We start from the raw sequence: 24,622 nt of genomic DNA, 5'->3' as shown, positions 1-24,622 counted from the left end.
TCAAATGGTTTAGCTAACTCAAAAGGACGTGCACATTCTCTCACACACTTGAAAATGGAACAAAAATTGAGGTGGAACCTAGCAACTCACAACATCATTTAACAGAAAATAATATTTGTACCCAGCAGAAACTGTAGAGAATTTATGTCCCCAAACTTCAACTCTGAGCTGAAATTTGTCTTGAGAATGTGATGCTAATGTCCCTGCTCTTGCTGAAAATGTCAGACCTGCAAATACAATCAAGACCTCAGAAGAATTTTGTCTCAATTCTATTGCATTCTTTCTCCTGAAAGATGTCAATGCTATTGAAGAATATAAAGTGCAGAGACCATTCAAGATTGGAGAACTGGCACATTTTGAGTGAAATGGAGAATATTTTCTGAAAGGTAAAACTACTTCCTATAGCTGAGCATACCATAGCATACGGATTGTTCTACCTTCAAGGTCTGAAGCAAAATTAAGGAAGGGAGAATGCAGTCAACCAAATTGGAACATGACCTACTTATATAATATTTTTTGCTATCTGCTTAGCTTAATTTGTATATGTAGACTTATACACATAGGAGTGATACCTCATGCTTTCATGTTCTATCCAGTCAGAATACAGAGGAACAAAGTAGGGAGGTACTAACTGTCTGGGTATATGAAGCTTGAATGGTAGTGAAAAAAAATGAACCAGAAATTATGTTTAAAGCAAGTCTTTCCTTCAGGTGATTTCTAGTTTCAAATGCCTGATAGGAATTGCACGATTTTTCTCAGAAGATGGGGAAGTGCCCTGAAGTTCCTCTTTCTGCTGTGGAGCTTTATAAGAGAGTTACTGGTACAAAGCCACGCTGGCTCTGCCAAAAGCGTTCATGGCCTATGATTAATAGCCTGCCTCTGATCATGTTTCCAGTGATGGTTATGATTCACAGATTGTGGCCTAACTCTTTCTATTTCTGAGATTCTCTTCTGTAACCCACGCAGCTCTGCTTTCTTCATTGACACTCGGGATTTTACAATGTCACGGTGCATAGTGAAAGATACAGCAAGAAGATAGTCATGCAGACAGGCAGAGCATCTATTTACTACCATTCTGGAGCAAAAATAAAAGCAGAGAAGACTGGGCAGTGGATTTCAGCCACCAGACAAAAAAGTTGCATGTTGTTCTGTAGGGTATCTGGGGAGGATTCTTGTTCTGGCAGAGCATCTAAGAACACAGGACCTCAGGCCTTGCTATGTGCAGAGTTGGTTCCCAGTCAGCAGTCTGGCTGATGGCCTCAGTTTCAAGCTGGATGGCTTCTAGACTGCTAGGCTGACACCTAAAATAGATGAATATGTGATTTACAGAAATGTGAGAAATAGGAGCTGAAAAAGAGTTGCTAGTAAATGTCTAGTTGTCTTAGGATTTGGAGAAAGAATGAGACGGGGCTCAGCACCCTTGGCTGTGTAAGGAAACAGGACTGACTGTAAGGAATACATTTCCCTCTTGCTACAAGGAAGAAGAGACTCTGATGTCAGCACGAGTATCCTTTCAGTGCAGAATAAATCCTGGACTGCTGAAACCTAGTGTTGGAACAAAATAGAGAAATGCAATGCAAAGATCAAATTCTGTTCCTAGTACAAGACGATTCTTCCAGTCCAGTGTTGCGCAGCCTGTGGTGGAGCGATGCCTTGGATCCTTCAGCTCTGATGACAAAGATACTTGCACTTGATGGAAGCCTCATCTCATCCCTCCCCAACTATACCTTTCTTATACATGGTGATGGACAAGGAAGGTTTATACAGCTCAATGGTTTTAGGAGCCAAATCTACCAATAAACTAGAAAAAAAGGATGAAACTGCAGGAAAAAGTGGTAAACTGGTGCCATGGCAGTCTCACAGAGCATAAAGAAGAGGGAGAGGTGGATCCCAGGACAAGACAGGAGAAAGGTGTTTTGACTTACTGCTGGATGGGCTAAGTCGTTGCAGGAAATAAATTGTCCAAGGAAGTTTAGCTTAAGTCCAGCATGAAACCTAAGTTTCTATCAGCAGCTTGAATGTAGGTAAAGGGATGATTACAAAGAGCAAAACCTGTGACTTGAGGGACAGTAAAGCTGAAACTGAGAAGTAATAACTTACTCTGATTGCTAGATGAGATATTTCTGTTCTTCTTCAATATCACAAAACCCAGAAGAAGTGTGATCAATATAATCACAGCTATAAGTGGGCCAAAGAAATTTATCTTCACTTGCTCCATTTCTTCCCCCTGTATCTCTAAATAAGAAAACAGAGGAGATACAGCAAAGATTTAATTTGGTGACAGTTAGCTTAAACAACCTGTCCCAAAGTTATGTGAATTAGAAGTGTAGGGAAAGGCCCTCAGCAGCCTTTGCTTTTACAGTGCTTTAATAGTGTCAGCAAATCACTATCCACATTGCTTTATTTCAATTTCCAATAAACAGCAAAACTACCAAGTCTTAACAGCCACTTCAACAACAGTAAGGTAAAGTACTCTTTCTGAAATTTGGGTAATGTGAGAGATCAGTGACTTGATTAATACAAGAGCCTATGAGGCTGCTACTGTGCTGCTGCTACTCTGTGCTACTGTGCAAGTTTGAAGAACCTGGGATATGTTACTACTTGGTATCTGTTGGAAATGATGATCAAACCCTAGTGAAATGCCATAAGGGATGTGAAAGTAGCAGGGAATGCAAAGGAGTTTCCCTCTGTTTCTGGTTACTGTGCTTTTGAGGTTCTGGTTGCCAGGGTCAGCAACTGATAGAGCTTCAGTTATCACCAAACAAAGCTTTTGTTTCTGTGGAGTTCCTAGTTTCTTATCCACCATCACTGCTGATCAGGTGGCTACTTTCATAAAGCCAGGAAGGAGAGAAGAAGAATTCAACAGGGAAGAGGAGGATGCAGCACTATAGCTAATAGAGCCACGTTAACACTCATGAGCAACATGTAGAGCTGTGCAAACCTCAGAAGACTTCTGTATTGTATTTTAATATACTATTTAAAAATCCTAGAATGTAAGGACATCAGAGGCAGTTTGGAATATCTAGCATTGATGACTTAACCCTCTAGCTAAATTTATAGGAAGAAAACTGCACTGTGGAACTTCTTTTCAGAATGAGTGGCAAGCTTCTTTTACATCTGCAATAGTAAGGTGCATGCCTGTAGACTTTCCTGCAGTGCTACCATTCCCTTTTGGCTCCCTGTTCCTGTCAGCTGATGCACAGCTCTCCCTCTTCAACACTGTCTAAAGGAGACATGTGCAAGCCATATGGGAATTGTCTTTATTTTGATACGCTTGTGCCATAACTTATGAACAAAAATATGTCAAAGGATGTTTTCCTGTCCTAGGAGATAAATAAAATGCATCTTTAGTTTAAAGAAAGGATCAGTCATGTGGAACCCCGACATAATCCAGCAGTAAAGTCTTACTGGAACTTGGTTCCCCAGCTTTTTCTTGCAAGAGGTGTCCGAAAAAAGACATGATCCCAGAGAAAGAAAATCCCCAAATAGTCATTTTGGAATGCGCACTTCATTCTGCCAAATGTTATGAAAACCACCAGGAATGCTTCTAAGACTAGTCAAAGTTTCATGGCCTTTACACTTAAACTCAGCACAGTCTATTTGGCAGTTTGTGAGCCAAATCTGGTCCAAGGGACTCTTCTGTTTAGCCTTCTGCCCCTCTCTAGGGAATGATTAAAAATAGCAGCTCAAGCACCTAAACATCAGAAAACAAGCATTTTTACTGTCAGGGCATTGTTACTGGAACAATCTGCTGAGAGAGGTTGGGGAGTCTCTATTCCAGGAGATTTCTAAAACTGAACTGGATAAGGCCCTGTGCTACCTGCTGACCCTGCTTTGAGCAGAGTGGTTGGACTAGATGATCTTCAGATGCCTCCTCCAACCCCAACAGTTCTCTGATTCTGTGAAGTGGCAACCTCTCTTAACAGCTAAATGTCACCTCCAGAGACTGGTTGCCACCTAATCCTGACATCCAGGTCGTTTTGTTGCTACTGCAGCAGCATCTAAGGAGGGGATGAACAGGGCTGTGTTCTGGATTGGGTAGCAGTAGCCTTTGTTCTGTTTTCTCTCCTTGCTATAATAAGACTTCCCATATGAAAAGGAGAGGGAATTTGGTGGCCATGGCTGCTGGTGAACATACAAGGCTTGTAACCAACTCCTACTGCTACTTAGGGTTTACTCCCTACCTTGATTACGCTGCTATCTGTGATCAGCTCTATTGCAGTGTGCACTGCTCCTACCCGTGCAAAAATTGGAATGGGCGAATGGAGACTCACCTATGCCTAGTGGCACTGAGACAAGGCTCCCCAGCTGCTCTCCAAGGTGAAGCAAGCAGCTAATATTAGTGAGGGTGTTTGTAGGAACTGTGATATTCAGCTTGGTAGTAACATTGTACAGCTTTGTTACAGCATCCTGTGAAACATCCATGTGATGCATACGCCTGTATGTTATGTTTTCGTGTGAAATTAGCCAAGTCATATTCTTGGGCTCTGGATAACCTCCGCTGGAAGAACAGGAAAGATTCAAGTATGCGTTGGGCTTTGGTTCCCCAGTGTTCAGCTGTGCTATCTCAGGTTGACTATAGTTGGCTGAAACAGACCAAAGAGAAAGCATCATGAGTCAGACATACCACATCTTGTGACAGTTCCTGCCAATTATTTAAGATTTTCAGGCAGAAGTAAGTATAAACACATTTCCCAGGAAAACAATGGGAGTCCCAAGAAGGGTTTGTTATATTTTTGGTGTACATGTAGACTTGCTGCTCCTTGTCCTCAGGGTGTTTCAAGGACACAAGTCCAATCAGTCAGCCAATGGGCCCTTGTCTCTCCCACCTCCTTTAGGTCCATTGACACCTGAGAATAATCAAACCTGGCCTGCTTGCAAGTCAGTGCATAAGCACAAAATGGGAATGGGACACAGTGCTGCCTACTCTCAACCTCCTGATTTTAAGTAAGGGGAAAACCAGAAACTTCTAACCATGAAATGTAGAGAAAGAAATTATCTGAGGGACTTCAGATTGGGTAGGTTGGGCGTCCAGTGCTGTCATAGGTAGAAATATCCTTGGTGTATGTCAGTATTATGAGTAATCATTTTGCAGCATATAAAGTAATTCACTCAACTTGATAGTAGGCCTCCCTTAGCTCAGCTCATCCCAGTCAATTAAAAACATACCTGTTGCTTTATAATAGTCAAGTTTCCCGGGCAAGAAATAATTAGTGAAACAGCATTGGAAAGAATTATTTAGACATAAAATATTAATGATAAATGGAAGCTTTTAACTAATACTCTCTATTAAATAATCTCCCAAATATTCCTAACCAGGATTTGTTCGGTTAAAAGGTTGTAGTAGAAATAGTAGACTATAACAGAAAAGGAGAAGGAGAGAATGTAGACATAATACTGACTGCATGTTGGCATACAGCAAGTTAAAAAAAAAAACACAAGAAAAAACAAGAAACGGACTCAAGTCTTCATTGAAAATACTTCATTATTTTAGTGCCAGTAGGACTAAAGACAGTATGGAGAAATATTGGAGAAGAGGAAAAGGATTCTTAGAAAAATATGAGCCTAAGAAGGTCTGACTCTTCTGCACACACACTCAACATGTTTGATCCAGGCTCTAATCCTTGCCCCAGTGAATTCTTGATACGAATGAAGAAATATGATGTTGCTTTTATTTGCTGTATGCCAACACACAGAGATAAGGATTTAGCTTAGTCACTTAGAGCCCCATGAGAGTCCATGGCTGTGAATTCAAAACGGAAGAAGCCCCACCTTTTTCATACCCCAAAACTTAGTTAAGTTGTCCCTCAGAAGAGCTCAAGTTTCCTCTTTCTCCTTGAGATCTGACTTGCTTAGCTGACTGCTCAGTCCAGCTTCTGGTCTGGAGTATTTATTCTCTCCTTGGCATTTTATAGGGAGGGTAGGAATGCAATACATGGCTGTGAAACCTGCCAGATCATCCAAGCGATTTAAGAGTTTCAATCTTATTGACAGTAAACAAGTGGAAATAGTGGAATATACCCTGATCAAAGCACTTCTGGTTTTATGGCTTCTGGAACCTCAATTTACTGAAAAGTGATGTTGGTTCTATGAAGGGTGTGGCCTACATATATGTAAGCTTTGGACTGTTAACAGAAAAACATGTTTCAGGAAGTCTTTTGCATTTAAAGATAACATGTCTTCCAAAAAGGCTATGGGCTTAGATTTAAATACCTCAAGAGACAGCAGATCCATCAAGCCCTTAATATTAAGCCCTCAATGGGTTAATCATCCTACCTGGTTTTGTTCCATTTTCTAAAGTGACAATGTGCCTTACTTCTCACTTGTTTCCAGCCACTGACTGTTTTTATATCTTCACTGAAGTAATTAGCTTTAAAAAAAAAAAAAAATCCAGTATTTTATGTGTATTTCAGGTTCCCACACTCTGAAAACAAGACTCTTCTCAGTCTCCTGCATTATAAGGTAACCAGATCGATCTTTTAATGTCTCCAGTTGGACCGTATTTTTTCCAGCCTGCAGATAACTCTAGTAGACCTCCACGCTTTTAACTTTTTAAACATCCCCTTTAAAATGAGGACACAAACTGTAGAGTCTCTGTTCTGACATCAGTTTCACTCCCAACTCTTTGAATAGCGCATATTTTGACACAGCTTCCCTAGTGTCACCTACTTCCCTTATTGATCCATCCAAAGGAAGCACTAGAGCCATGCTACAGCAGCAGAATTTCCAGTTAAGCTGCTTGTCACCATGGTCCCTACCTTGCCTGTTTTAAGAACGAAAGCTTTCCATTGTGAAGCCTTCCTTTCTTTCTGGAGAATGATCTGTGTTCATTGTTCTTTTATAAATCATCCTGACTCTATCCAATACATATAATATACATGTATCTATCTATGTATTTTCCTAATGTAATACATATAAATAGCACATGTAAACTGTACTAGAAGGTACTTCTGTACTTCAGTATTTCTGAATGGGCTTGGTCACCAGGTGATCTAGATAGTTTTGTATGACTGCCCTGTCATTCTTGTACAGCACTCAATCTTTCTCATGTCCATTTTAAGTGTGACACGCTGTACTACAAAAACCATTTCACGTATGATATGAGATTCCAATTAAGAAACAGTAGGTAAGCACAAGTACCTTTGTATTTTTCTTCTAATTATTTTCAAGGTTTTGTTTTAAAATATGGTTTTATACTGCTCCTTCCTTTGGGAACTTACTGAACAGACGACACCAAGCTGGGTGGGAGTGTTGATCTGCTCGAGGGTAGGGAGCCTCTGCAGAGATCTGGACAGGCTGGAGCGATGGGCTCAGGCCAACTGTATGAAGTTCAATAAGGCCAAATGCCGGGTGCTGCACTTGGGCCACAACAACCCCCAGCAGTGCTACAGGCTTGGGGAGGAGTGGCTGGAGAGCTGCCAGTCAGAGAGGGACCTGCGGGTGTTGATTGACAGCCGGCTGAACAGGAGCCAGCAGTGTGCCCAGGTGGCCAAGAAGGCCAATGGCATCCTGGCCTGTATCAGAAATAGCGTGGCCAGCAGGGACAGGGAAGGGATCTTAGCCCTGTACTCAGCACTGGTGAGGCCGCACCTCGATTACTGTGTTCAGTTTTGGGCCCCTCACTACAAAAAGGACATTGAATGACTCGAGCGTGTCCAGAGAAGGGCAACGGAGCTGGTGCAGGGTCTGGAGCACAGGTCTGATGGGGAGCGGCTGAGGGAACTGGGGGGGTTTAGTCTGGAGAAGAGGAGGCTGAGGGGAGACCTCATCACCCTCTACAACTCCCTGAAAGGAGGTTGCAGAGAGCTGGGGATGAGCCTCTTTAACCAAGTAACAAGCGATAGGACAAGAGGGAATGGCCTCAATTTGCACCAGGGAAGGTTTAGACTAGATGTCAGGAAGTATTTCTTTACAGAACGGGTTATTAGGCAGTGGAATGGATTGCCCAGGGAGGTGGTAGAGTCCCCATCCCTGGAGGTGTTTAAGAGTAGGGTCGACATAGCGCTGAGAGATATGGTGTAGATGGGAACTGGTAGTGTGAGGTTAATGGTTGGACTAGATGATCTTCAAGGTCCTTTCCAACCTTGATGATTCTGTGATTCTGTGAACAGAATCATTTGGAAGGAACACAGCAGCAGAGTTTAAAGCAGTCTTCCTAAGTTAAACCATAAAAGGTCTGGGAGAATTTTAGTGCCTAAGTATGAGACTTCTATAACACGTTGCTCAGATGTTGGCTAAGCTGATATAACTAATTTAACTGCTTGAATTAACTGAACAGTTGAGGCTAAGCATCTCTTAAATTAGAGGCCTTGCTACTGGGTGCACATTATGAGTTTCTGAGTTCTAAAACTTTGCTGAAAATACTCGTCAAGTAGATTCTGGCAGAATCAAAATTAACAATCTAGGTTTTCTATCTGTGAAATGAGGGAACGCCTGCTGACAGAGCAAAGCTAAATAGGCTCAGATGTCATGGTACTCCATTTCTGGGTGCTGTAACACCATGGCCTGTTCTCTTCTGAAGCAGTTTTGAAGCCTGAAAACACTAGTGGAAGTTAGAAGCTGTTATTATTAATGACTAGCACTATCATAGTGGAAGAGAACACAGGCATACAGACAAACGTTACTAGCAGAGCAGCTTAAAATAGAAAAACATTAGGAAAATATATTAGGAATTACTAGAATATTAGAAAATATTAAGAAAAGATTACTTCCTCACTGAACCCCATTCCCCTGTTAAAAGATTTTCTGCCTTTTCCTCTGATAACATGCAAGAAATCAGGTTGAATCTCATCAATGCCTGCATTTTTTCTTCAGAGATATTTTCAGTCTTACTTTAACTGAGCATATGAATTTCTACTCCTCCACATATAAGCTGCTCTTTTCTTTATTTTCCCTGCAATTTATATCATCATAAAAGAGCTGGGTGCTTGCAGAAATCTTGTTATGTTTCAATTGTAATTTACCACCAACGATGTTAACTACTATTGCTTTTAATAGAATGCAGTGCATCAGATGCAAATAAAGAAGTGTATTTTCCAGAGTCCTAAAAGCCATAAAACTTGCAGGAGGCAAGAGGAAGAAGGCAAAATGGTTTTCACTGTAAAGTATGACAGGGTGGGAATCAGGAATGATACAATATTGAGCAAATTATTGCCTCATTTTCTACTTCTTCTAATTGCTTCCACCTGAGAACTTTTCATTCAGAGCTGAGGATTTTCCATGGAGAAGCTCTTTAGAAAGCATCTTTAGAAATTCTGCTCCAGTGCAGGTACATTTTCAGTGGCTTGGGGACACTACCATGCATTTCTGGACTGAACAAAGTGACACCGAACCCCCTCTCCCCACAAAAAAACCCAGACCAGATGACAATTAGAACCAATTGCTTACCAATGATGTGCAGTAAGCACTCAGATTTGTGTATGACCTTTGGCGATCCTTTATCTCTGTGCTGTATAATACATGTATATTGTCCCTCGTCCACAATTCCTGCATTTGACAATTGCAAGGTCCATTTGTCCATATCCATCTTGGTGCGATTTACATATTTAGGACTAAGGTTATCATGAATTTCTTGGCCATAGTATACTTCATGCACCACTTCAACGGCGCCTTTTTGCCAAAAAACTCTTAAATCCTTTATGTCTGTTTTCTGAGAGTTTGGAAAATAGCAGGATAGGTATGCAGTGTGATTGAGAAATGACTTCACCTGATGCACATTGGCAGCAATACCTTAGACAAAGAGAGAGAAGAAATTAAGATTTCCATCAGCTAAGAAAGAACACCAAGTATTTGCACTCACAGAGGCAACACTTAACAACAGCAGCAATAAAAACGCCACTATTTAGACACAAATTCTCCCACTAGGTATGACAGGACACATAGTTCTTCAAACTGACTCACTTAGTCTTGTGGAGTCCAGGTCATAAAACCGTTTTTTATTTTCCTTCCTATATTTTACTTTCCAAGGAAAGCCTACCACACAGAGGTTGTGAGCATCTATATTTTAGGACTTAAATGCAGGCAAAAGGTCCAAACCGTTCTTGTATGTAGCATCCTGAGTGTAGTGCGATTCTGCCACAAAGGAGATATAGAGTTGCACAATTTCTTTTTAAAAAGTTGAGTTCATTCTCCTAATAAAATAACACAGCATTGCAGTTTTGAAGAAAATGTAAAGTGCACACTGTGTGGTAAATGTTGATGTCTAGGGAATATATGACCAGAAGGTCAGAAACAGGTGAACACTTTCAGTCTCACTGAAGAATTAATCTAAAGTTTAATGAGAAATTAAATGTCAGATTTAACTGTTCTGTAATTAATCTAGAGTTTAATGACAGATTAAATGTCAAATTTAACTGTTCTGTTGCTGATCTTGCTAACAGAAATACTCAATAAACACAATTATGCCTTCATGCAAAGAAAGCATGAACCATATTACACAAGGGATGATTTTTCTTCCCGCTTTCATCAGTGCATGCATCCATTATTATTGGTGGCGATGGGCTAGGAGGACTCTCTTTTCTTGGAGTGAGAAATGCACTCCTCTGTCCCAGAAGATACAAACACCTCTGCTGTGCTCAAAAGGAGGAGAAGATTTACAATCTCTCTTCTGGTGAAAAGTTTTGACTGCTCTTTGAGAGCACCAGACTGCAAAATTATCTCCACGGCTGCCTACAACTCTAGTTATCCCATAACAAACTATCAGTTTTCAGTTTAATACTGTTCTGCTCTATGATATATAGAGGTGATATAGACACATTTTAAAAATAGATTTAAATTGAAAATTTTAAAGAAACATAAAATAAGTGTAATGTAAAGATATAAAGTTGAAGAGAGAAAGTACTTACTATATATTTTATAGAGTCCCTGCACACAATTTAAATACATGTCACATAGGCTATATGACCTTGATTGTGCCACAGAAATGTTTAATTACTACTAAGGAATGAACAACTTAGTGGATGAGAAAGTATCACATAGTGGGACACAAATAATCAAAACAGTTTTTACAATTAAAAATGTGTCTTTTACCTGGGAGAAGTATCATAGCATGAAGGAAGAATATGCAGACCTCCATGACACTGTAAGAAGGAAGAATGAAATAAATATTTTAGAGGTTGAAAACACTCCAGTACCTTCTCCAGTACTCCCAAAGAAGTGGTAAGAAGTTTTAGCAAGAGAGAGACTATTGAGAATGTTAACCTCACCTTTTCCCATGGACTGGTGCAAGGACTTCTTTGTTCTTCACAGCCTTTAGCAACAAGAAGCATGCCATGCCAGATCTCTGGTTTACAGAGAAGGTGAAGTGGTGCAAGATTACTGCAGACGGGGTATGCCATGGGAGGAACGCAAAGCCCCCAGGGTGCTAAGGACAGGATGAGTACCCTAAATGCCTGATGCGGAGGAAAGAGGAGTGGGGCGCGTGCCTGGCCTGGCAGTGTGGGGAAGAAGATGGGGGAATTGAAAGTGGAGGGGGAGGAGAGGGTGACACAGAAGGAGGAGGTGGGGAGAGAGCGTGATGATGTCAACTACCAGAAGCGATGAAGTGTGTGACCTTCAGTTTTGTAACAGGAACCTATCCTTCACAACAGTAAAAGACAACTGAGAGAAGTCGTATATGGTTTAAAGAGTTGAGCCTAAACAGCACATAGTTTGCGGTCAAGAAAAGCTCACATCTGTTTAGAAAAAAAAGAAAAAACCCTATTACTTATCTCATAAGCAAAATACTTGTATGGCTGCTGGGGTTCATGTGGTATAATGGTCTATAATCCTGGTAAACAGCCAAATGTCATTCCCATGCACTGGCGAGAGAACCTGCATCTGACTGGCCTGTGGTTGCTGATTTGCATTTTAGCAGCACCTTTGTGTTTTTCCTGTACCTTCTCCATATATTTCTTCACTCTCCTTTAAATAGCTCCAGAGAATCCTCTTTTGCTGGAGCAGATGTAAAAACTCTTCAGCTCTCATACTACTTAAAAACAGTGAGATTGCTGTCTGCTGTCCTCACTGGTAGTACAGCTTCCTGATGGTTTCCCATTTTTTGTCATGTTTTATTTTAAGCTGGTACACTTGGGTCTTTACCTTTCCCCCATGTCTCTAGGAGCAAGAGCCTCTTCTGTTTAATACAGAATTCCCTTCAGTCTGCTGACATGTTTTTTTGCGTGTGCACTGTAACGTACAGAACTGTGAATGGTATTTTTTCTAGATCAGATTCATCCTGACTTTTCTTAGAACAGGGGAGAAAGAAGCCCAAATGTCTCAGAGAATATATATAATTTTGTTTGTGATCCACCTGTAGTAGCAGAAGAGGAGGGAGGGCTGGTGCAGAATCCATTGTTGTAGACAGAGGTCATTCTCTTTCTGCTCCAGCCACCCTACTACATGGTGAACTTTTATTTTTTCCTCCACACAACTGATTGCCTAAATAAAATTGCCTGTGCCAAGCACTGAAAATTACAGAACCTCCTCAGTAGTCGTGTTTCCCTCCTGTGCATAAGAATTTCTGCTTCCAGTCAAGTAAAAAAAAAGGATAGCCCTATTTTTCGGATCTAGTGCAGGTGTGTAAGAGGAGAAATTAAAACAATTTAGCAACTGGAAGTATAAGTGAAGTAGAGAGAGTGTACTGCTAAAGATAATCATGTTTTGCAAGACTGTCTCACAACAGCAAGGACCAAAACCAGAACTGAAAATAAGAATAATGGAGAGAAATAAAACCCAGGCAAAAATGCCAGATAACACGTCTTGCCTTTCTTTGTGGTTTGGATGTGGAGCTGTGAGGACAGAAGTCTCAGAGATCCTACATGGTTACCTGGCAGCTGTCTTCCGAGAGAAGGTGTGTTGTTGGGGATGACTGCATGAAGGATCCCGTGAGTCTGCAGAGGAGGGTACACCCACGTTCCCTGCAGAGGGAGGTCACTGAGTGTGACAAGCTGCTTCTCTCACGCAAGCTGCCTTATAGAGAGCTGCTGAATCATGAATCGGGACACTGAAACCTCAGTGCTGCAAGCAGCTTCTCTTCCCCTTTTTTACAAGATGCCTTGAACCACAAATGCAAATCCTTGGAGCCAGTGTCCGGAAGACCGAGGGGAGGGAGGAGAATTACACAGTCTCTGTGATGGCTACTTACACCATGTCTCTGACATATTCAATACAAATTCTGTGCTCAATTCTCTTTTATATCTGCAGCCTGTTGAAAGGTTGGTTATGTCCCAGAAATATTTAGCAGCCAAATGGGACTAGGTAAGAGGGGAAAGATAGACTTTGCTACAGGGTATGGCCCATGGCTGGCAAATGGTGCAGGCCAAATGCCCTCTTCATGGCCATGGCCCAGTGCATGGGCACTGCTCCACTTCAGAGCACTGTGTGTGGATGTGCAGTTTTTCTGTTCACATGTTGGCTGCATCCTGCTGTGCAAGTGGCATTTTTTCATGATGCCAGTGATAACTGATGAGATGGGAATGGTTTGAAGACCCATGGCTTAAAAATGATCTCTGACATCCAGAATTATGTGAGGGCAGTCCATGGGGATGTAACTGTTTCTTCTTGCTAAATAAGGCTAGAACTATGTTGTCTTTTGAGGCTTTGTCAGCCATTCCTGGAGATGTCCCCAGGCCTCACAATTACAAATCATGTGTGCATGTCAGAGATGAAAAATGGAGAAGTATATTAATTGAAATGATGTCAGTATGCAGTCAGTAGTGACACTCAATCTTTTATTTACTATCTCTGCAGTCCAATCACTGAAAGGAGAAGAAACCCTGTGAGTACACAGACTTTATTGTCCCTATTCATGACTGCTTTGGTTTGGCCCAAACCAGTCTGAGAAAAGTCATGAGGTAGTTCCCACTTGCCTGAGTACAGCCAAGTACTTCCCTGAAGAACTCTAAGATTGATGTTCAGGAAAAAGAGGCAACTTCACTGCCTTTACTTTGAGGGCAATTGCCAGAAAGCCCTGTGCAACTTATTTTCAGATTGGCTTGTGCTTTCTGACTCTTGTTCCTCCCAGTCCAGCATGTGAATCCAGCATGCGAAAACCCAGTATGCACAGTGAAGAGTGAAGGTCTTGGAGTAAACAAGAGCTTTATATCTGGTATGCTTGCCTGTGTTTTCATTTGCTCTCTTTTCTCCTGTTTTCATTTTTGGATGTAGTCATTATCTTTTGAAAGACACTGTCAAATGTGTGCTCTTTGACTCCTAAGTTCCTTCACTGCCCTTCAGTTCCTTTCAAAATGTTCCTTTCTTACATGTTCTTACATGTAATTAGTTGATTTTTTCATATCAAGTACGTATCTTCTATGAGAAGACTCTCCTCCCCCACAGTTCATAATGAACTCAAAATAAAACTGGCCACTGAGCTAGTAAGCGACTCTTGACTTTTCTAGTGTAGGGAGTTTTTCTAAAATTTCCACCCTGTTGCAACACCAAGTAGCTCCATGAGCAGTGCTGCGAGCCTCCTGGAGACAGGACATCTGTGACTAAGACTTTCCAACGCTGACCTGAACGCTATCCTAGAGACCTCTAAATGAAATTCTGCTAAAAATGCATTTGCCAGCCTTCTCCCATGTTGTAAACACATTTGAACAAGTGTTATCAAAGGAAATCATAACTTAAGATTCCCTTAACGTGGCAAGGTCAAAGATTTCTAAGATGCTCTCCATCCAAATACTATGCCATATAAATATCCGATAAGGGACACATTTTAAAAACATACCACTATCCAGGCAACTTGTTTCCTATGTGCTTCTCCAGTTAGAAGGTGGCACTATTACAACCAATTGCTAAACTTTTTCTATTGTTCATTATTTTAGAACAATCTTTTACTTCACGTTACATTTCAAAAATCAGGGCTTGTTGTTTAATTATGTTGTTATTACATTAAAAAAACCCTCTGTCTCTGTAATTTTTGATTTCTGAATACATTTTATATTCCTTCCCACCATCTCCTCTTTCAACAATATCCTTTTATTATATCTAAGATCTTCAGGAGGACTATGACTTTCTCTATGATTCTGAGATCACTTTGCTCTAACATCCAGAAACTGCTCTTTTAATAACAATTAAACACCATCAATTATTTCAGTAATACCTTTGGTCCAAAGATCATGGAGCATTCCACTGCCTCTGCAAGCAGAATTCTTCATCCACAACTAAAGGGTGGGTATCTCTGAAAGACAGCACAACGACTGCCTAACGACGCGCAGTCCCACAGCACAAATCATAGGAGGCGAACACATACTTCACACAAGTGTAACTGCAGGGGAAATTCGGAGGGGAAGAACGTCATCAGCCAGAATGAGACATTCATTGGGATTAGCTGTGGTGGTTATTCTGAGTTCCACCTAAAGGACAGGTCAGGTTGACATATTTTTCCACACTCTAAGCTACACCTGGCCACAGAATTGGCAAGTTGGTTGAACCACTTCTGCATCACAGGTACCACATCAGGTGATGTCTGTCCTCCTTTCCCAGTCCTCACACTTGCCTCAAGGATAGTCAGGTGAACTTGTCAGATAGGAAGTAGCAATTGCTGAATTGACTTCTCAACAGATCACACTGACCTGCTTGACTTTGCAATGAAACAGAGAAGGAGCGCACCCCTGTTCCCACACAGGTGACAATTTAGAGATGCCAGCTGATTAACATACCAGTCATCTGTTGGATGTTCTTCAAGAGTCATGATACAGAAGAGGGAATTCAAATGCCCACTCTGAAGCTGTCCCTCTTCTGAGTCTCCTACTTCTGCACAGGACACTTTGCCTGGAAATGGCAGCATGGCTACACAATGTAGTACAGGCATAATCTCAAATCACAGTTTGCAGGGCACCTCTGATGGCAAGATATGTTCTGTACGCAAAAGGATGAATCTGTAGTTGCTTCCTAACCTACACTCAAACACACCTAACAAGGATTAGCAGCTATACAATATATTATATGTTTAGTCCTCAGGTATTACATTCTTTATTTTCAGTGTCTTTCATAACCAGCTGGGCATGTGACACAAACCTCAATGCTGCTTCTTAAACAGGAGGATCACTGATCAGGAGCTACATTTTCTCGTAATAAATTAATCTCAATTATGAAATGAAGATGTGATATTCAGAAGTGCAGTTAAATGAGTCAAGCCCTTCTGCTCTCAGTTCTAGTGCAGAAATCACTCTGGGAACACATACTGATTTTCTCACAGGGTTTCTCATGACACGTTAACTGATTTACAAAGCTAAAGGAAGAGGTTTTGCCTTTTCTTTTTGGGTGCCTCCCTTCAACCACCAGAATTACAGTAGCTGGGAAGAAAGGACCTGATTCTCCTGTGTACTGCTGTAAATTAAGACTGCCATCCTTATAACATGCATAATTGGAAAATGCCCTGCAGATCCACTTTAGTCCTTTTGCCCAGTTTCTGATTATAAACATTCTGTTCCAGAAATTCAGGAAATAATCACATTGATGCCACCATAGAATGGGTTCTGGCTCATTCTGCTATGGGTTGGTCAGCTTGCTCTAGGAAATAAGGGATGTGTGTGAGGCTGCTACGATTAGCAGCTGTGACTCAAATGAAATAGAGAGCAGATATGGAGTCGCTTTACTAATAGCAATTACATTTTTACAAATGTATGATCCTATTTGTTTATAGAAGCATTACAGAGGCTTGCCTCAGTAACTGCTCAAATTATTATCAGGTAAATAAAAAAGCAAAACCACTCAATCAAAAGCATTATTACAATACTAGGGAGTACCTTATTTCTTTTTCCAGACTTCTGTCTCAGAGGCAGCAAAATACTCCAGTATGGATCTTGACAACAGAAATATTCATTCTTTCCTCTGTCCTCAGTGCCTGTTCTCCACCATATGCAGAAAGCCTAGATCACAGAAAATCAACCCTTTCCTATCACAAATATGTACGTGCTTCTTACAGCAAGCACCCTCTGTGCAAAAGAAGCTTCCTCTTTTTAAGTTGAAATTCCCCTTCCTTCAAAGTACATTTAATTCTCTCACAAGTGTCAGTGTTACTCACAGTGTCCCTGAGCTGCTGTGTAGCCCTGGTCTTCAAGAAAACCTTTACTTGGGTTTTGCCTGAAGGAAATAACCCTTTTTGATTAGGCTTAGTTTTCATGGCTGGCAAATTCCATTCACTTTCGTTTCTTAAATAGGTCTTGTATTAATAGAAGGAGAAATAATAGATTTGTTGACAAGGACTGAAGTTTCTTGAATGAGATTAGACAAAACTCTCTGTCCTTCCCCAATACTCTGCTGCTGAAAGTCACCAAGTTAATTTAAGATCTGATGACACATTAAAAATACAGTTGAATGGATTGTTATATAAGAAAGGTGGTAGTGGGACTGACTGCATAACATTTATGGGAAATTAGAGAAATTTAAGACTATACCTTTACCACAGCTGCCATGCTTGCCATGTTCTAATTGATTTTTCTATATGACTGAGTAAAGAAGTTGTTCTTATGTGTTTGACTATTTATATGTATAATTCTTTGATAAATTAATAACTTCATTTTCCTGTACTGCCAAACATTTACATGGAATTGATTTCTCCTGTAACCTCATTTTGATTCTGACAGCTTAGTAAAACTTGCAACTTTATCATCCATTAAGGTTTGTTTTAAGTTATCTTATGAGCATGCAGTGAGCCTCATAATAGCCCAGCTTAATGACTGCAGTTGTGCTTGCCAGATGTAGATCAAACATTATTCACACCTGAGACTTTTTTGTATGAATCACAGTTTATACATGGCATTCAAAAAGGGGCTGTCTGGAGAGAAAAATCCATCCTGTATCTATTGCTTATTAAACATTATTAGAAATTAATTCCAAATCAGTTTCTATACACATCTTTCTTTGTCCAGGACAAACTACTCAACAGCTCTGAATAAAAATAGAGAAGAAGGCTGCTATGAGTGAAAAAGGGGAAGTTTTTTCTCCAGTCTGTAGCAATCAGAGAACTATAATATGCTTTTAACTCAAGTTTCCTGTGAAAGCAACCAAAAGAATAATTTCTTCAACTAGATTGATTAAAAACTACTTGCATCTAATTTAAATGTTTTGCAAACAAGTTCAGCAAAATTCTAAAACCTAGGAGGTTTTACAGGCTTCAGTTTTTTTAACTTGCTTGCAACTTTGTCTTGTAGTTACCAAGAAAAACAGGAGAGCTGCATAGGATTTTCATCTCCCCCCCCCTCTTAAGATATCACCAAAAGTAATGATGGATGAGACATAAAAGTTGTACTGGAAGTAATCAGATTGGAAATGCTAAATATTCTTTGTCTTTCTGCCTACAGAGTCTCACCATTTAAACTGAATGTCATCCAAATGTATTGAGTTCAGTTTTCATCTGAGCCAAATCACCAGCCAGCCAGGCTGGTTGCAGTTGGATGAGGACGTAGTGCCCTTTGTATGAGCCTGAATAACTTTTGATGCGGTGGGGTTTGGTTCCTTGCTCATGGTGAAAGTTTTGTTATGCATTTATAGATTAGCCTTGCCTATACCGTTATAGGTGATAATAGATATTTGATGCTGATAGCTCAGTTTGCGATGTATTGCCTGTGATTCTCCCTTAAAAACTTGTTGAGTGGCACCTGAAATAGGAAACCAATGTGGCTAATTCAGAAGAGAATCGAAAATGCTTGGAGCAAGACAGAGACAGTGTGTAGGCAAAGAAAAAGAAACTAGATCAGTCTTTAATTGACACACATAAAAATTACATAAGAATACCACAGAGAGGGGGGAATTTTGTAGAATAGAATTAGGACTTGGCAGCTGATAAGGTTTTTAAGAGGTTAGTGAGAACACTGTCTAAGACTGTTAGTGGGGAAAAAACCCAACTTGATGGTAGATCATGAAGAAAAGGTAAGCAATTATTCAAAAAGACAGACTGAACTTGAAAACCCAGGCTTAAGAGTGAATTTTCATCAACTGTTCAGCCACTTTTTTGTTTGTTTCTGAAAGAAAAACTTTGAAATTGAAGGAACGACATGGAGAACAAAGTAAGGATTGAAAATAGATCTCCAAGTTAGCAAAGAGGAAACACATTCTTTGTTGAAATAAGTCATACTAAACATTGTGTCTATTTCTAATACAGCACAACTATAAAAGCTGACACTTATCTGGAAAGATGTTTCCTTGCAGCCTAGATTCCTGCTCTGTGAGATTTCCCCTGGACATATATAGCAGCAAGGACAAGATACTACGGACTGCACAGAGCCTTGATGAAATTCACAACTGTGCAGCAGGGGTGCAGGTTAAAAAGATTTGCCAGTCTGGAGCTGCTTGTGATACCACAGGACACTTACATTATGATAAGATGATGTGCAAGAGATTAATGGAAGCACATGTGGACACGTACAGGGCCACTCACAGCGTGGGTGTGAATGCAGCTCAGACTGTATCCCCCATGCTCAGTAGATGCTCCAGGCTGACAGAGGGTCAAAGTGTGGATGGCAGAAATCTTGGTTATTGTACACACAGGTACTACTTACCAGCTTAGTGTTATAAGTAGATTTTACTTCTGGTAGGCAGACGTTTTGTAGATACTTGCCAGAGTGGGAAAAGCATGGGATAAAATGGTCAAAGGCAAGCAGATCTGCTGTACAGAATCACAGTGAGGTTGTGGAGCGGTTTTCTCAGAAAGCTGGTATTGGGTTTTACTGGGAGGGAGGTAAAGGACATCCTGAAGGAGGGGATCTAGGAAATGGTGTGCCTGAAAGTGAGTAAGTGCTGCCTTCCGTGGGAAGCCCAGAAAGCTTCCAGAGGAACTGTGTGATCCATTGCCTAAGGCTGAAGTCGCCACCTGGGAGGCAGGTGGGAAATTGTGAGCAGCCCAGATCCGGGGTGATGCTGTGGCAGAGAACAACCCAGTTTATGGTGAGAGAACCCTCTCAGCCCTGTGTATGATCTCAGTTTTCTGTTAAAGGCACAAGGGATGCCAAGACATTCTTCATTAGCCCCAGAACATTAAATATTGATACAGAAATGATGCTTGACTGATTAAAAAGCAAGATGAGCTCGAGACAAAGGTGTGTAGCAGTAAACAACAGGGAAGTACCCAAGGCATTGTTAGGAGGTATCTTGAGACTATGGAGGTACGATTATGAAATCATCCCTCTAGAGTCTTTTTGGGTACCAGTAAGGCTAAAACCTCTACTAAGTGGCCTGAGGGTACAAAGCACAAAAAGATTGAGAAACCAAGCTGTCTTGCTTATACTGCTTCAGCCACAGCTCACTCAAAGAAATGAAAGCAACCCCTGAGTATTCACCAAGTGGGTTGTACAGGACAAATTTTAAAATCTAGGAAAAATGGTAATACATTCTTTGCCATAAATTGATAAGGCAAGTTTTGTAGACGGAGAAATATCTGTTATTAGAGCCAAATATTGGTGGAAAAAACAGGAAGAGCTTGAAAAGACTTGAAAAAGGCCTGAGAGCCTGCTTGTTTTTTCCTGTTATATGAGTTGCTCCAATAGCAAACATCATCTCTCTACAAATCTTGCTTCACTTAGACTATCCTGGCTACAGCAAGACTGCTATTATAATTAAGGCTTTGCATGCCCACATTGAGAAAACAAGAGGTGCTAAAAATAGAGTTTGCACAGTTCATGGGGAGAATGTGGTACCTCAGAACGGAAATTTTGTCAACTAGCACACTGAGGAGGGAGCCACCCACATGAGTCTATGGGAGAAGCCCGCACAAACGTGTCTTCAATCTGACCGCTTTCAAGGATGTGGCTTTCTTATTTGGTGTTAATATGTACCTGCTTTCCCTCAGGATTCACAGTCTAGAAGCTTCTGCTAACAGGCACCTTCACCACCTTCTTTTAAAAAGAAGGATGCATCACTCAGAAAAGTGCAAGTAAATCCCATTTCTCTTCTTTAGGAGCTGGGCCACTCACTCAGGACACAGGGGGCCCAGGTTCATGGTCCTCATGAGAAGATTCTGACTTACTTTTTCACACTGCTGGACCAGGTACCAGGCTAAAGGCAGTCCTAGAGTAGGACCGAATCACTTCTGAACCAGTTCCACATTGCACAGAAGAATCACAAAGTCTCTGGGTCAGAGAAGGTAGAAGGAGCAGAATGACCTCCATTTTCTAGTGCTTCTTTAGGGACATGGGAGCTCTGGGTTTATATTGCTGCTCCCAGGACTGTATTAAGAGTTTTGCGTTAAATATAATTATGACAAATGCATTGACAGTGGGTTGGGGCTGAGAAGAAAAGACCAAGAATGACCTCTTCTGTGTGACTGATCTCATCATGCAGCTAAAGCAGTATTCCCTCTTTCTACTTCACAGGTTCAGGAGTGGTTGAGAATTGCCGTCTACCAGGGAATCGCTGTCTACAGTGCTGTTCCGTAACGTGAGAGAAAAAAGGATACAGACATCTCACGGGCAGGACTGGGAATTGTACTGCACCTTCTCCACCTCTGAATGAGGACTCTAACCACTAAGCAGCTGTAGAAATAGTCCCAATCTAATAGGCAGAGAGACACATCGTCCTTCTAATCATATTTCAAAAGGAATAAGTGCCTGCAATCTGATTTTGTGCAGACTGATTCAATAAATATGTTCTGAGACAAACAACTATGTCAAGTCCATCAAACACAACGAAGAGAGAAAAGGCTTTCTCCTGGGTTTTGGCTGGGACTGGGTCTTGCTCGGGCCTGAATTAATAAACCCTCTCTAAGCATCTCAAGTTTTGTCACCTGGAAACCTGAAACCCTGGAGGTCTATGGAATTTAGGTTAAGTAACATCTGAAAAGGGGATTTCATGTTTGTCATTCTGTGTTCAGATGTCTTAAATCCAGCCCAAGAGCCATCTTAGGTACTGAGAAACTTTCATGGATTTGGCCCTAACTGGACAGACTTTTTTCCTCCTCTCACGGCCAGAGGCAGCTCTTGCATTGCTTTTGGTTAGGTCTTTGGTCACTGGGGGTTACCAATGCCTGCTGAAAACAACATCCCACATCTCATCTCATAGTATGGCAAAAACTTCTGGAGATTAAAGAAAATCTCGTAGAAGGTACCTACTGCAGTTCCTAGGAGCAATGGCCAGCAGTGCCTGGGAAAACACTCTAGCTGCCAGGAAATACTGAGATTTAAAGTTCTGCTGGTCCCAGGGCCCATTTCAGCAAGTCGTAACAGTTGTCTAGGAATGAGAATTGCATTAGATGTCTCAGGCACACCCTGTTTAGTTTTGATTCAGAGGAAGAAGCAGTTTCTGTTATGGGGCAGGGGAACTACATTTGAAGGACTACCTCAGTCCTTAAGGTTATTTAATTGGCTGTGTCCTACAGGATGTTCCAGTTAAACTGGGAGCAAAGTTTATTTAATATGCAATGCCTGAGTTTTGTGAGATGAAGATTAAAGTATCCAGTGCATTTGGAGAGGATTTCTTTCTCATGGCTTCTGGTTTAGCAACTTGTTTAAACAAAATGTGATTCTTTGATGTGGAAGTGATGGTAACATACAAGGAAATTAAATACATAAAATTTAAATTCAGGCAATGAGGTTACTTAACCCTGTATATATGCTGATGTACTGAAGTGCTCCTGCCCATGCATCCTATAGACTCACTCACTGTTTTTCTATATTATGCTAACTGGAAGAATTATGATATTTGAGACCAGAGCAGAAAGCACATCCTTTTCAACTCAAGTTCTCCCAGAGCATAAGAGAATCTAGCACTCCTCCTAATAAAAAATAAATACTGGCTGAAAATGAAATAACATGACTGTAGTCTGTTCTACAGTGCAAGTCCACTGTGTGGAAATGTTATAAAAGAGAACTGGCATGTGAAACAGATGATTTTGCTCTTAAATGATTTGCTTTTTATATGTAACTTAAAATAAATTAATCTCATTGCTGAAAAATAGAAATAATCACATAAGAGGTTAAGTTGACAATTTACAATCACTTTTGTGTGGGTTTTTTTGTAAGTTTGGAGAATAACTAGTTTCTCTTTGAAGCCATCCCTTGGAAGTAGCAGTGAAATAATAAGTCCCTTTGAACAAAGCTTGGGTATTTAAACCTCTCTTTCCATACTCTCCTATGCTATGCTCTGCTAATGCTGTTTTTCTTTGTTTAGCTAAAATTCTTATTAATGGAACTACAGACAATTCTTTTGCCACGGGTGACCTTTCTCTAGCTAGGGTAAACAAAATTACTTTAGTTCCCTGACCCTTTACAAATAGGACCAAGAACGAAGGAAGAACTGTTGAGAGAACACAAAATATTGACAGGTGCACTGGGTGTATCAATGAAGTCAGAGAAAATGTTGGTGAATTAGGTCATTATGAAACTAAACAGCCAGAGGAAATGAGAGAAACTGTCATCATCATCAAGTCATCTCTTATCCTATGTGGGATTTGAGAAAAGATCTGTGCAGTAATGTCTTCCTTATCCTGAAAGCTTCATATTTTGAGACCCTTCTATCATTGCTTTAAAAGAGGGTGACAATATGCAAACTGCCAGCAAAATTGTTCAGTTTTCAGGGTTTGACATGGGGCTAAATTGAAGATAATCCACTGAAGTCAAAGGGGACAGCAAAAGGAGACGAAACAGCATATTTCAGAGATGCAATATGTGACATCCCTCAGTACATTTGGGGGGTTACAGAGAAAGAAGGATCCCATCCATAACGGTAAGCAGCACAGGTAGTTTCCTCTTGGACCAGCAAGATGCAGACTACTGCTGTCCTGAGGCCAATCCAAAGCAGACGACAGCTCAAGACTCTGCAAACTAGCCTACAGATAGCTTGCCTACTGGTGAGTAATTTTTGTAACCTTTAGAAACTGTGATTAAGTGTGTGTGCACAACAGCTTGTACGTGTCCAAATATGTAGAAATTGCTATCTTAAATCATCTTGCATTGCGAGGGTGTTTGTAGAGTATTAGCTTGCCAAAATGGGAAAGAGGGTTTTAAGCCATTTTGAATGAAACGGGAGCAATTAGGTTGAATAATGGAAAATGGCAGAAGTTGCTCAATAAACAGCAATTTTGGTATGTCTAGCAGCTGCCTCAAAGAGACTGAAAGAAGGTTATGTTTGTTTTATTACCATTATTATGCATTTTTAAGGCTCAAACAGGTAATTTCACAATCTGAATCCCACTTGCACTCATCTGAAGTGCAGTTGTTGACTTCATACTATACCTTAAAAATATATTAATTCACCATATTCCAGTTGTAATGTTAATTTGAGCATTCTCTTGCTTGTTTTTAGTTAGTGTAGTGGGAAATATTGCTTTATTCAGATATGAATGCATTTTAAGCTTATTTGTTTATTAATAGGTAATCATCCTTGTAAAAGGCTCACAGGTGTAGGGTTTTTTCCTTTCAGAAATGCAGTAAGGTTGTAAAAACTATAGTCAACCTGATGGTGAATATTTGTCTTTATCTCCTGATGTGTACCTGTGTTCCTCACAGTACATTATACACTTCTGTGTAAGACACTTGCTCACCTTATCTTTTAAGACCATTACATTATATACACCTGTGTGTGAGTGCATACTATATTAACAGTGTATGAACTGGGAAAAAAACCCCAGTTGTTCCTAATTATATATAAATTCAGGACAGTTGATGGACTGTTTGTGTAGTTATGGTCTCCTAAAAATCTATTTGGT

The 24,622-nt window shown here is 40.6% G+C and overlaps 1 protein-coding gene across 1 annotated transcript; it reads right to left on the bottom strand.

Annotated features, from left to right (window-relative positions):
• Nucleotides 1–742: 742 nt before the first annotated feature.
• Nucleotides 743–11,318, bottom strand: CD86 (CD86 molecule). The gene is made up of 6 exons (XM_074860856.1): nt 11,205–11,318; nt 11,029–11,078; nt 9,388–9,729; nt 4,275–4,586; nt 2,101–2,235; nt 743–1,301 (listed from the first exon to the last, which is right to left on the bottom strand). Exons 1-6 carry the CDS (start codon nt 11,270–11,272, stop codon nt 1,282–1,284), a joined length of 927 nt encoding a protein of 308 aa, XP_074716957.1. The 5' UTR covers nt 11,273–11,318; the 3' UTR covers nt 743–1,281.
• Nucleotides 11,319–24,622: the final 13,304 nt, after the last annotated feature.

The sequence above is a fragment of the Strix uralensis genome, chromosome 2, assembly GCF_047716275.1.
Source record: "Strix uralensis isolate ZFMK-TIS-50842 chromosome 2, bStrUra1, whole genome shotgun sequence".
Taxonomy (NCBI): Eukaryota; Metazoa; Chordata; class Aves; order Strigiformes; family Strigidae; genus Strix; species Strix uralensis.
The sequence above is the reverse complement of the archived record's forward strand: the minus strand, read 5'-3'. Positions and strand labels throughout refer to the sequence as shown.